The following is a 14,568-nucleotide window of genomic DNA, read 5'->3' on the forward strand; positions in this document are numbered from 1 at the left end:
CAGGGCAGTAGAGCCGGGGCAAAACCCCCCGCTCCCGCCAGCGTTCAGCCACGTCCGGTGTGGAGACCCCCACCGCCAACCCCATACCCCAGAGGAGGCGAGGAGGTGCCGATGCAGTTGGGCAATGTGCGTCCCAGACTAGATGCCGCCGAGAAGGCCCGTCGTCAACGCTTAAACCTCTGCTGGTACTGCGGGAACGGGGGCCACTTCGCCAGAGAGTGCCCAGCCAAAGGGAAGCCTGCCGCCCGTCTTGCGGCGGCGTCCTCCACGGAGACGAAGGCGTCTGAGCCGACTGGCACACAGCCGGCGGGGGAAGCCAACGACCGGGTGTAGAGAGGCTCGCCAACCCGGTCAAAAAATCCATCCAAGAGCCGCCAACCGGGGTCCTGTTCCTTCTCGTGGTCACATTATGGTCAGCAAAAAGGGGACCCGTCATGATCCACGCCATGATAGACTCTGGAGCTACCAACAATTTCATCGATAGAGAGTATGCCGACTCTCTGGGATTACAATATCATGATTTCAAGAATGCCCGTGTGGTGCAAGCCATAGACGGCCGTCCCCTCAAGACGGGCCCCGTAAGTCAGTGGTCGGAACCCACCAGGATGTGGATAAGGGAACATATGGAAGAGATTTCCTTCTTTGTTACCGAGGTCCCCCATTTCCCTGTGATTTTGGGAATTCCATGGCTGACTCTCCACGACCCTAACATCTCCTGGTCCAACAGAGAACTGCAGTTTGCTTCACCGTATTGCCAAAACCATTGCCTCGTAGCCAAGGTATGCCATGCCACAGACACCGAGCCCATCATCACCTTGCCAAAGAAGTACTCCGAGTATTGGGATGTATTCAATGAGAAGGAAGCCGAAAAATTACCCCCACATAGACCTTATGACTGTGCCATTGACTTGGTGGAGGGGGCCCCGATCCCGCGAGGGCATCTCTACTCCCTGACTGAACCAGAGCAAGAAGCTCTCAGGGAATTCCTAGAGACAAACCTTCGCAAGGGATTCATCAGACCCTCTCAATCCCCAGCCGCCTCCCCAGTGATGTTTGTGAAGAAGAAGTCAGGGGAACTACGCTTGGTGGTGGACTACAGAGCATTGAACAATATCACCAAGCGGAACAGCTATCCCCTGCCCTTAATCTCGGATCTACTGGATCGGCTTCGAGGAGCCAAGGTTTACACCAAGCTGGATCTTCGGGGGGCTTACAACTTAGTTCGCATCAGGGAAGGGGACGAGTGGAAGACCGCCTTCCAGACCAAATTCGGATTATTTGAGTCCCGAGTTATGAATTTCGGTTTATGCGGAGCCCACGCAACGTTCCAGCATTTTGTCAATGACATTTTTCAGGACTATCTAGACAGGTTCTTGATAATCTACCTGGACGATTTTTTGGTGTTTTCCAGATCACAATCAGAACATGAGAACCACGTCAAAATGGTGTTACAACGATTGCGGGATCATGGACTTTATGCCAAGCTGGAAAAATGCGCTTTTGATCTACAAGAGGTAGATTTCCTTGGTTACCGCATCTCGCCTCTAGGGCTTTCCATGGATCCAGCCAAAGTTTCAGCAGTATTGGAATGGCGGGCGCCAACTAACAAGAAAGAGGTGCAGCGTTTCTTGGGGTTCGCGAACTACTACCGCAAGTTCATTCCAGATTTTGCCCGCTGGTCCGACCCCATCACTAGCTGCATCCGTGGAAAGCAGCCTTTCCGCTGGACTGATCAAGCAGAGAAAGGGTTCCAGCAACTAAAGAAACTATTCACCTCCCAGCCAATTCTACAACACCCAAATCCTGGAACCCCTTTTGTGGTGCAAGCGGACGCCTCTGATGTGGCAATTGGGGCTGTACTTTTACAACCGGTGGGAGATCACCTCCACCCCTGTGCCTTTTATTCTCGTCAACTAACCACACCAGAGAGGAATTACACCATTTGGGAAAAAGAACTACTGGCCATAAAGGCAGCCTTTGAAACTTGGAGACATTGGCTAGAAGGGGCCAAATTTCCCATTGAAGTCCACACTGATCATCGTAATCTAGAACATCTAAGAACTGCCCGCAAACTAAATCAGAGGCAGCAACGTTGGGCTTTATTCTTTGAACGTTTCAACTTCCAGATCCATTATGTGACCCCAGCCCAAACCAAGCAAGCAGACGCCCTGTCACGTAAACCGGAATACGCTGCAGGACGCAAGGAGACCTTTGAATCCCAACTGCTACAACCTGAGAACTTTGCCACGCTCACGGTGGGGAACACCAAATCCATTCCCATTGGTTCAACTTCCCCTACTCCAGGACCCATCTGTGCTCAAGAAATCAGGGCTAGTCAGCAAGCAGATGCCTGGGCGCAGGACCAACTTCGCCAAGGTCTGCATTTTCCCTTTTCGCTTAAAGATGGGCTGCTCTGCTATAGAAATCATGTTTATATCCCACCCGGACCGGGCAGGGAAAAAACGCTTCGTCTGTGTCATGACTGCAAACCAGCAGGACACTTCGGACTATTTAAAACTATGCATTTGATCCTAAGGGATTTTTGGTGGCCCAAGATCCGCAAGGATGTGGAAAAATATGTCAACACCTGCCCAGTATGCCAGCGCTCCAAGATACGAAGGGAGAAGCCCTCAGGGCTTCTACACCCCCTTCCTACCCCATCTCGCCCATGGGAAATAATTTCCGCGGATTTCATCACTGACCTACCACCTTCCTGTGGATTCACCACGATCTTAGTGGTGGTGGACCTATTCACCAAGTTAGCCCATTTCATTCCCTGCGAAGGTCTCCCCACGGCCAAGGAAACTGCGGATCTATTTCTTCAACATGTTTTCAGACTACATGGATTGCCCAAGAGTTTAGTCACAGACCGTGGATCTCAATTCACCTCTCGTTTTTGGAAGGCACTACAAAAACTATTGGGCATAGACTCTCGCTTATCTTCAGCTCATCATCCCCAAACAGATGGGCAAACGGAGCGCACCAATGCCACTTTGGAGCAGTATCTTCGCTGTTATGTAAACTATCAACAGGACAATTGGGCTTCTCTGTTACCACTGTCTGAGTTTGCCTACAACAATGGAGTTCAAGCTTCTACAAAAGAAACGCCGTTCTTTGCAAACTACGGCTTCCATCCACGTTTCTTCCCCCCTGTCATTGAAACTTCAGAGGTTCCCGCAGCAGAGGATTGGCTGCAGGAACTCACAGCGGTGCAACAACTTTTGCTCCAGCAACTGGATCAAGCCAAGGAGGACTATAAACGCCACGCTGACAAACATCGCCAGCCGGGCCCCGAAATCAAGGTAGGAGATCGGGTTTTCCTGTCCACTCGCTTTCTGCCCTCCCACCGCCCTTGCCGGAAGTTAGATGCCCGTTTCATTGGTCCCTATCCAGTGGTGGCGCAATTAAACCCCGTGACTTTCAAACTCCAACTTCCGCGTTCAATGCGCATTCACCCAGTGTTTCACCGTTCCCTGCTCCTTCCGGCGGATGGTGTGCGACCTGATACAGACCAACCGGCCCCCCCTCCTGTTTTGATGAATGGGGAGGAGGAGTTCGAGGTTGAGGACATTTTGGATTCTCGCTTTCACCGCCGCCGCCTACAATATCTCATTGACTGGGTGGGTTTTGGCCCTGAGGAACGCTCTTGGGAAGACGCCTCCACAGTCCATGCTCCTGATCTAACCCGTCGCTTTCATCAGACCTATCCCACCAAACCACGACCTCGCGCCTCGGGGAGAGGGCCCCAGTTTGGGAGGGGCCTTGAGGAGGGGGATAGTGTGATGACCCATGGGCCTTGTAGTCCTGCTCAGGACATTGTAATTCCTGATGAAGATGAAAACTTGGGTTTTTTACCTTCCCAGTCTGAACTGGATTCCTCTCAGCCAGATCTTTCCCAGGCAGATCTGGGAACCTTGCACCTGCAAGAAAGTTGTCTCCCAGAAGTATGTCAAACAAGCCCAGAGCCTACTTCTCCCGTATTCTTGCGCCGGGAGTTTTGTAAACAACAGAGAAGTTTGGATTCAGCTTCGCGCAGGAGTGCAAGGATTGCAGCTAAGAATGTGGCCAATTAAGACTGCTTCTCGTGAGAATCTTTGGGGAGTCTCACATCTGGTCTCAGAGTTAGCTTTCGGTTCTGATTCCCAGAGAACTGCTTCGGCGGGAAAGCTAGACTCTATTTAGGTGTTTTACCCGCGTAGTAACTTCGCGGAGTCAATTCGTCAGCCTTCGGAGCGAGTTGTGTCTGGACAGCGCGCTCCGATTCAAGCCTCGCTCCTGCTCAAGCCTTGCCTTGCTATCCAGCCTTCGCCTTGCTTCCCAGCCTTGTTTATCTACGGACTTTGCCTTGTTTCCCAGGATCAATCCTTGCCTTGTTCCACGGATTTATCAAGTTATTCCACGGACCTTGTTCTTGTTCTTAGTTACCTTGTTCCACGTTCAAGCCTTGTTTCAAGTATCAAGTTATTTCCTAGCCTCGCTCAAGTTTCATGGACTAAAGGACCTTGTCATCTCCCCTCACTTTGCTTGGCAAAGTGAGTGTTTCGGTTATTGGATTACAACTTTGGACCTTAATATTTCTTATTGGACATTGCTTTTTTGGACTAATTCTGGCCTTTCCTGAAAGGTCTAATTCTGAACTATTTTCTACACTTGTTTTTATTAACTTTATATATTCCTTCAATAAAGATATTAGATAGATTCTGGCCTCTGTGTATGGTTATTGGTGCTCTGCAGCCTGGGTCGTGACATGTCTCTTCAGAAGGAAACACACATTAAAAAAAAAATTTCACTTCTCCTGTCTCCAAACCTAAAACATTTCTAAGGATAAAGAGAGGCCCAACCATGACTTAAAAAGAAAATCTAAGCATATGCAGTTTGGCATTTTAAACTTGCTTAAGCTGAATGACTTGGGGAATGAAATGTTTGCTTTTACTGATGATGTTTAATATATTTGAGAATAGGCATTACTCTGTTACAGAAAAGGATTGCATATCTTATTAGTTAAACTAATAAAATGAGAATCCACAAACATGTACATACCTACTGGCACCTTGGCATTTTTACAAAATTGAAAACTAGAGGGAAGCAAGTTACGGCAAGCAGTGTTGGCCTCCGTGGACCCTGATAGTCCAAGTACTAATAGTGGATGTGCTTGTTGCCGTCTATATGAATTACGTGGCCTCTAGAGAAGTCTTGAGCTGTAACAGCTCAGAGTTTTAGCCCCAAAATCTAATTGCAACAAAGAGCAACTCGAAAAACAGAACATGTAGGGAGGAAACAGCTGAAAGGAAAAAGATTATAATGCTATATATTGCTTTTTTCCTCTACCCCATGCTGGTTTGACAGTTTATACCAATCAGTTAAACCATAGTTAGTATGTACTGTTAAAAAGAGAATGCATTTCCATAGAATACAGAAAGCTACTTCAATATTCTTTGACAATATCTATTTGAATATATTCTGCCAAGAACAACTATAATTTTGATATAATGATTTTGTGTAGAATTGAAGGATCTGTGCTCAAAGAGATATGAATATTTGCAAATGGAGGCAACAATGAGCACAGTAGTGGTCACACATTGAGAAACTCCCAGACTTGCCCCCAAATCAGTCCTCAACTCATGCCAATCTAGGAAATTGGTACTGATCAGTGTCAATTTTAGTGAAGGAAGGAGCACAGCTGTAAAAGCCATTTAAAAGCTACCAGGAGCTTAGGAAAAGCAGTGAAAACATTGTTCCATTCTCTTCTAACGTCTTGCTCCCCATCCTCTAATTAGAGTAAGAGGTAACAGTCCCCCCAGGGGAGAAAAAAGCGGTATATAAATGCAGTAAATAAATAAATAAACAGTATTTGAGGAACAACTGAATGCAACCAAATCCACTAGTAAGAGGCAAAACAGGGGCAATACAATTGACATGGCATGAAGTTAAAAGTAGAATCTTACAGAGTGCTATTATGAATCATCCTTTGGTTAGCTAATGTGCAGGACTTCAACCTTATTCTGCCCTGAAGTCAAGCGTTTATAACTTAATGAAGTATAGAAAATGTGACTTTTACTTTCCAGACACTCAGGCTCTTCATAAAATAGTCAGAGCAGATACCTCATCCTCAGATCCTTGCCATTTCCCAATCTGCTGCTGAACTAATTGCTTGGCTTTCACCCACGTTGCTATAACTTGTTGACGCATAGCAATAGGGACTGGCTCATCAGGGACACTTCCATTCGGCAAGTGCATGGCAAATTCACAAACCTATGGAAAAACATTTTACAAATGTTAATGCAGACGAAAGAGTTAATGGATGAGTCACCACTGAATTCAATCTGTATTGAATTGAGATATTCTGGAGTCTACAGTTTGGGTGTACATGTTTCAGTGGTGATCAGTAGTCAGTTTGCAAGGATAGCAACAGCACCTATAATCTGGAGCACATGTGACATAGTTACGTATTCTTGGTTTACTTTAATGCATTCAGGTGGGCCCTCCTTCAAAAGCAGTTTAGACATCTCAGCTAATCCAGAATTCTGTGCCTGGCTGCTGGCTAAGATTAGCTACAAATAACACATCCCTTGTTTTAAGAGCTTCACTGGCTACTTGTCAGCTTTTCAAGCAGATTTCAAAATGCTAATTATGATCAATGTAATTCATGTCCAGGTTATATGAAGAACTATATTCTCCCATACTAGCCTTTCTGGGTTTTTAGATCTTTGTGGGCACCCTTCTCTTCACTCACCACCTTCAGAGTCAGGTTTGATGGGAATATAAAAGAGGGCTTTTTTGGTGACTATTCCCAACTATAGACCTGTCTTTCAAGGATGTCCCCCTTTCCTGTCATCTTTTCACTGGCAGTCAATTATTCAAGTTTGCTTTTAGCTCCCGAATGGTTACTAAGGAAGGGTTTTTCATAGATAGGCGCTACAGATCTAATTGTTGTGTTATAGATTGATTTTATTTTATTGTGTTATCACTTTATAACTTATTTTTGTTTGTTTTTAAGTTAATTTTCACCCCAGATTTCAGGAAAAGTGGAAGGTAAGTCAAATGAATGGATAAATATTGAATTCTCCAATTGATTTCCCCTGCCAAGTCAATTGCTAAATGCTGGCAACTTATTTATTATGTTATAAGTCACAGGCTATAGTGGAAAAGGAAATGGAAGAAATTCTAATTTAATGATTCATATGAGGTTGGTAGAGCTCTTCTTCAGGGTATGTTTAGGGTATAAATGAAATTATGGATTATCTCCTATGCTGTTTATAAAAAGAAAAAGATAAACAGTTGTGTTGTGAAACGAATTACTGCCTAAGTAACTTTTATTAAAATATAATACAAGGCGTACTTCTTTTAATTATTCAGGAATGCTAAAATTGCAATATGATTCAAATACAATGCATACCAAACAAGCACATTTTCTGTTAGTCTGCACAAAACAAATTTACTTGGAGTCAGGCAGATGACAGTGGGTAAGCTGTTAGCATATTGACTTAAATTGTTAGCATATTGATAAGGAACAGAGCCATAATACAATTAAATACTTCCAAATCAATTGCAGTGGAATCCAGAAACCATCTATTCTATTTTTCTTGCAATTTGCTAAGGGATTTATGGAAGCAATTTACAATCTATAAATTTTGCATTGTATTAAAATGCGAAGATTTAAAGAGGCTGAACAAGCCTAAGGAAATTTTTAATATACTTAGAAAGAGCTGAAAAGTTAAACCTCTGACAAATGGTTTAACACATATAAAGCGTGATTTTAAAGGTTAAAAATTGAAGAAGTGATACAGGAGATAATTGAAACAATTATTGAAAGACCCACTATGCTGGAGACCAATTTCTCTTATGAAGATAGATGTGAAGGTTGTAAGGGTCATTACATTATCTCATAACTTTGCTAACCAATTATACAGATATCTTAAGTATGACTTTTACTAAGAGATAAGGTGTAGACTATATTTGTTTATTGTTTGATGTTATGGCAACTATAGGTCAGAAAATTTCTCTAGTGCTTCTATTGCTGGATTCTAAGAAGCCTTTTGATTACATTTAGCAGGAATGTCTACCGTATATACTCGAGTATAAGCCAACCAGAATATAAGCCAAGGCACCTAATTTTACCACAAAACCAGGAAAAACTTATTGACTTAAGTATATGCTGAGAGTGGGAACTGCAGCAACTACTTTTTTATTTCAAAAATAAAAATTGTCTCTGCCTACTAGTGGGCACAGTAACCAGTGCTAAAAAAGATCTTGGAGTCTTTGTGGACAACAAGTTAAACATGAGCCAACAATGCGATGCAGCATCTTAAAAAGCCAATGGGATTTTGGTCTGCATAAATAGGAGTCTAGTGTCTAGATCCATGGAAGTTATGCTACTCCTCTATTTTGCCTTGGTCAGACCACACCTGGAACCACACTGTGTCCAATTCTGGGTACTGCAATTGAAGGGAGATATTGACAAGCTGGAATGTGTCCAGAGGAGGGTTACTCAAATGAGCAAGGGTCTGGAGAACATGCCCCATGAGGAGCAGCTTAAAGAGCTGGGCATGTTTGGCCTGCAGAAGAGAAGGCTGAGAGGAGATATGATGAGGGCCATGTATCAAGATGTGAGGAGAAGTAATATGGAGGAGGGGACGTAATAGGGAGGAGGGGGCAAGCTTGTTTTCTGCTGCCCTGGAGACTAGGACATGGAACAATGGCTTCAAACTACAGGAAAGGAGATCCCACCTGAATATTTGGAAGAACTTCTTAACTGTGAGAGTTGTTCAGCAGTGGAACTCTCTGTTATTGAAGGGTTTCGTTGCCAGAATGATTGGGTTGCTGTGAATTTTCCGGGCTGTAAGGCCACGTTCAAGAAGCATTCTCTCCTGACGTTTCGCCCACATCTATGGCAGGCATCCTTAATGGTTGTGAGGTCTGTTGGAAACTAGGCAAGTGGGGTTTATATATCTGTGGAATGTCCAGGGTGGGAGAGAGAATTCTTGTCTGCTTGGGGCAATGTTGCAACTGGCCATCTTGATTAGCATTGAAAGGCCTTGCAGCTTCAAAGTATGGCTTCTTCCTGCCTGGGGGCATCCTTTGTTTGGAGGTGTTAGCTTGCTCTGATTGTTTCCTGTCTGGAATTCCCCTGTTATCAAAGTGCTGTTCTTTATTTACTGTCTTGATTTTAGAGTTTTAAAAATTATTTTCAGCCAGATTTTGCTTATTTTCATGGTTTCCTCCTTTCCGTCCACATGCTTGTGGATTTCAATGGCTTCCCTGTGTAGCCTGAGATAGTGGTTGTTAGAGTGCTCCAGCATATCTGTGTTCACTCAGCGCCCAAACACAAATCAAGGAACATGAAAGGCACCGCAGACTAAGTCAACCAGAGAAGTCAGCTATGGCAGAGAACTTGATGAACTAACCTGGACACACATATTATTTGAGAACATAATATGCTCAAATGATCAAGGGTCTGGAGGGGGCAGCCATCAGTAATCACAATCAAAACACCTCCAACAGATCATGCCCGTCTAGCCTTAATAATAATAATAATAATAATAACAATAACAATAATAATAAGGTCATCTAGTCCAACCCCTTCTGCCTTCATGCAGCAAACGCAAAATCAAAGCACCCTTGACAGTTGGTCAGCTAGCCTCTATTATTATTATTATTATTATTATTATTATTATTATTATTATTATTATTAAGTCTTCTGCCTCCGGGAAGCTCTGGGAACAGTGTGATGCAGGCCAGATGCTCTGTTGATCCCCAGCTGGACCCAGGAAGGAAGGAGGCAGCTTAAGGAAGGAGGCCAGAGGTGGTCTCACTGGCGCAGTTGCCTGCCGCTTTCCTTGGCTGAACGCAGTCTCGCTGGAAGAGAAGGCGGGCGCACCCGCCAGCCGCTTCACTTGGCCTCCAGCCTGTCTTCAGCCTCCTGCCGAGTGAGGTGGCTGGCAAGGCCACCTCCAGCCTCCTTCCTTCCTGGGCCCAGATGAGGCCCAACGGAGCATCTGGCCCGCGCTGTTCCTAGAGGCTGAAGATAGAGGCCAGAGGTGGCTTCACTGGAAATGGTGGTGGCGAGTGCACTTGTCAGCTGCTTCACTGGGCTGGAGGCTGAAGACAGAAGCCCAAGGCCCACCTGCCAGCTCTGGTGCTGCAGTTGCCACTCATCCTCCCCCTCCTATTTCTCCATGGCTAGCTGGCAGAGGAGGAGCAGCAGCAGTAATAGCAGTGGTGGTGGCTTCAGAGCCGAGGGAGGTTTGCTCAGCGAAAAAAAGGGCTGAAAAATGCAGCTTATATTTGAGTATATATGGTATTCCTGCTAACCTACATAAAGTTAATTTTTCTTCCAGGTTTATAGCTTGAATTTTTGCAAATCAGAAGATCTCCATTAGCTTGTGCTTTGACAATAAACCTTGATTTATGGCTGTATGGTGTGCATTAAGGGTATCCCTTATCCCTCCTTATTAAGCCCCTTCTACACTGCCAGATAATTCAGGTTATCAAAGCAGAAAATCCATATTATCGGCTTTGAACTGGACTATCTTAGTCTACAATGCTATATAATCCAGTTCAAAGCACATGATGTGGCTTTTATATGGCAGTGTAGAAGGGGCCTTAGTTTAGAGCCACTACTGCAAGCTACTAGGTATAGAATATCTGATGAACAACTACTGCATAGACATAGAAGGAATATCCAATATTTTAATTAGAAGGCTATGCATCCTAATTTTTTCAAATCTACAAAACTTTACACCAAATATGATGCCACTAGTTGACCATTTTGGCCAACTTTCCAGTTGCATTTTCAACTGAAAAAAACCAGGATTAAGCAAACTGGAAAGTTATCAGATGATCTTTTTTGTCTATTAATCCTTAATCTGAAAAAGATTGAAATATGCAGGCTTGATATACTCAAACAATATAATCAGTTTTGAAATGATATTCATTCACATTATCTAACTAATTGGTCCAATACAACAACATGTTTTTAGGATAAAATAAATATTCTTAAAATTAATGCTTTTTAAAAATGATCCTAGAAATCTTTCTCTTATAATTCCTGAAAAAATACTGCAAACTAACAAGTAAACATTTCAGGAATTTTTTATGGAGTTTAGACCATGGTATGTCAATACACAAATAAATTCAGCTGATTCAATTGGTCTGGGTAATTAAGTATATGAAATTATTTTACATATATCAAATAATCTCATATGCCTAATTACCCAGACTTATTGAATCTACCAAATTTGCATATTGACCCACCATTCAACAATTAGTGGGGTTATTCTAGTTCAGGTATGGGCAAACTAAGCCCCGGGGGCCGGATATAGCCTCTGGGCGCTTACCTCAGGCCCTCCTAATTTACCCTGTCCTCTTGGCATTAGGACATGGCGGCCTGCCCTCTAAATCACTCTCAGCCACTGCATGTCTTGTTCTGCTCCCAGCATAAGGACGGGGCAAGCGGCCCCATCCTTATGCTGGGAGGATGGCTTGAGGAAGGCATGAGGCAGCTGAGAGCCCTCCAGAGCACTCTCAGCCACCGCCTGTCTCACGCTCCTCCCAGCATAATGCCAAGAGGACAACCTGAGGATCAAGGGAGGAGGATAAGGAGGAGGATCAGGACAGTAGCCACATGTTTTGCCTTCCTCCTAGCATAAGGATCGGACAAGTAGTCCTGTACATATGCCGGGAGGACAACCTGAAGAGGACCATGGCCCTTCCCTGCCCTCTCCTGCCCCTCCCCCTCCCAGGGCTGCCACACCCACCATGTGCCCAGCTATTCTTCCTCCTGGCCCAGCCCTTCTGTTCGGCTCCGCAATGTGGCTCCAAAGCAAAAAGGTTTGCCCTTGCCTGCTCTAGTTGGTACTAAGTAACAGAATTCAATTAATTTAATTCTTAATATTTATCAATGTTTTTGCCAATAAATGAATCCACCATGTATAAAAGTGGAAATTAAAGAATTAATTTTCAAACCTAAAGTTTCACATTCTGCAACTAATCTGTAACTTTTTGTTACATGTTGTACAAATGAGCACTGGATCATCTACAATGAGAAATACATACCTCTATTGCTGCTTTAATGTCAGGGATTCCAGCTGGATCCACTGCTAAAATTGATACAGAAACCAATTTTTCATGCACTTTTGCAGAAACCTTTTTACGTTTGACGGGCCCTTCTTCTGTAACTTTCTTTTCATCAGGTTTTGGAATAGGTTTTGGAATCCAAGGAAGAATTAGGGCCCGCGCCAATGCATTACATAATGTTACAAAAATAGTAGTATTCCTGAAGAGAGAAAAAAAGAAAAGAAAAAATTAGGGCTAAATATGATTTCAACTGAAATCATTGAAACCAATGAAACTTCCATGGGTGCAGACTAATGTCCAGTTGTTTTCATTGGATCCACCTTATTTGAAGCTAGAATTAGATTTATCTTACTGGATGCACAATCACTTGGGAGCAAATCTCACAAAACTCAGACAGCCCTATTTCCAATTACATCTATACTGTACTGTACTATATAGGCTTGATATATAACAAGAAAAAGAATATGAAAATGCATTCTATCCATATAGGTAACACACAGAAACCAAGGTACTGTTCCATTATCTGGGAGGAGGCCACAAGGTTACGCTAGAGAGAGAAGGATAGTCCATTTTGCAGGGGTGGAGGGTGGGTTGTAGGAGGAAAACCATTTCCCCCTGTTTTCCTGTTATTTCCTCCACACATGTCCACATCGTGGGAACACCCCTTGTTTATGAAATGGGGAGTGGGCAGGGGGAATAACCAGAGAAAACAGGGGAAATGGTTTTCCTCCCTCAACTCCCCCCTCTCCTTCTAACACCCCCTTGTGGCTGCTGCCTGGATAATGGAATGGTACCAAAATAAATTTTTACAGAGCTACCTAGATAAATGTCCTGTACATACTGTCCTACAACAGCATACTTAGTGGAACTTACTTCTGAACATGTGGATAGGATTTTTTTTCATAAATAGTAAAAGATGAGAAAAATAAAGCATGCAGCTGAAATAATACAATATTTATTTATTTATTTATTTCACATACCGCTTTTTTACCACTAGGGGAACTCAAAGCAGTTCAACAACATAGTAAATGGCAAAGATTCAATGCCTCACAACCTTATAAAAGAAAACATTACAAGTCTAAAAGCAATACATATAACCAAATCAAATCAAATCATATAACCATAAATTAGCTAATTAAAAACTATATAAATAATCAGACATGCTATAGAACATTAAAACATTTAACATTAAGGCATTTGAAACGCATCGATGCCGTGGTATTGTGATGGAGTCTTTGAGTAGTGATACTACTAGGAGTACTTGAAGGGGAAGAAAGACTACTCATGAGCAAGACTCCGATGAGGAGCGACAAAGGAAGTGGATCCGGGAGAGACTTACGGAGCCTACTGATAATGACGCAGTTGAGCAGGATGATGGGGTTGAGAATCAGGAGGTGTGATGACTCATGGGCCATGTAGTCCCGTTCCTAGTACTATTGTGGCAGATGAAGAGGAAAACTTGGGTTTCCCACCGTTTCTGCCAGATTTGGAGCCCTTGCACCTGCAAGATGTTTGCCCACAAGAAGTCAGCCAAACAAGCCTTGAGCAGAAATCTCCCCCATTTTCTCGCCGGGATTATTATAATCAAGATAGAGGCGCTCGAGAGGCGCCAGGATAGCTGCCAGACAATTAGCTGATTAAGTCTGTTTCCCTTGGGAAACTTTAAGGAGTCATGCATCTGGACACAGTATAGGTTTCGTTTCTTGTTCCCCAGAAAAAGTGTTCCTTGGCGGGAAAACAAGATCCTATATAGGTGTTTGCCCGCAAAGAAATCCTTGCGGAGTCAATTCGTCGGCTTGAGGAGTGAGATCGTGTGTAGACTTCGTACTCCAGTTCCCAGTTCCCGGATCAAGTTTCCTGCCCAGCCTTGTACCATGGACTTCTATGGGCTCAGTTCTTGATTCATGTTTGCCTTGTTTCCAGTTTGATCTTGCCAAGTTTCAAGTCTTGCCTTGCCTTGCGTTTTAAACCACGGACCTTGCTTCTCAGTTTCAAGCCTTGTTTTCCAGTTTCCTTCGGATTTACCTTAAGCCTCAAAGACTATTTGCTTGCCAAATAGTGTGTGTTTCGGTGAAGTGGATTATAACTTTGGACTTTAATATCACATATTGGACATTGTTTTTCTGGACTATATTTGACCTTTCCTGAAAGGTCTACTTCTGAACTATATTCTACACTTGTTTTTATTGACTTTCTATATTTCCTTAATAAAGATATTAGATAGATTCTGGTCTCTGCGCATGGTTATTGGTGTTCTGCAGCCTGGGTCCTGACAGTTTGACTCCGCCACCCTAAGCACCAATTAACCTAAAACCAGAATGTCTACGGAAACCGGGGCGGAAGACCAACCGCTCAGCTACACCATTTCCAAGGAAGAATTCGACAGGATCCGTGATACTCTCCGAACACAGGAGGGTGAAATTCTGGGCTTGAAGGAACGTGGAGTGCGCCTCCCTGCCCTAGCGCTTCCAACCAAGTTTTCTGGAGAAGCCT

The 14,568-nt window shown here is 43.8% G+C and overlaps 1 protein-coding gene across 6 annotated transcripts in view; it reads right to left on the reverse strand.

Annotated features, from left to right (window-relative positions):
* Positions 1-14,568, reverse strand: part of cfap46 (cilia and flagella associated protein 46) — a 131,189-nt gene that overhangs the window by 76,370 nt on the left and 40,251 nt on the right. For all 6 annotated transcript variants that reach the window (XM_062976115.1, XM_062976114.1, XM_062976113.1 and 3 more), the window contains exons 20-21: positions 12,055-12,274; positions 6,103-6,252 (exon numbers count right to left, since the gene is read on the reverse strand). In XM_062976115.1, coding sequence (XP_062832185.1) covers positions 6,103-6,252; positions 12,055-12,274 — 370 coding nt within the window. The remainder of the gene's footprint in view (positions 1-6,102; positions 6,253-12,054; positions 12,275-14,568) is intronic.

The sequence above is a fragment of the Anolis carolinensis genome, chromosome 3 (genome assembly GCF_035594765.1).
Source record: "Anolis carolinensis isolate JA03-04 chromosome 3, rAnoCar3.1.pri, whole genome shotgun sequence".
In the NCBI taxonomy this organism is placed as follows: domain Eukaryota; kingdom Metazoa; phylum Chordata; class Lepidosauria; order Squamata; family Dactyloidae; genus Anolis; species Anolis carolinensis.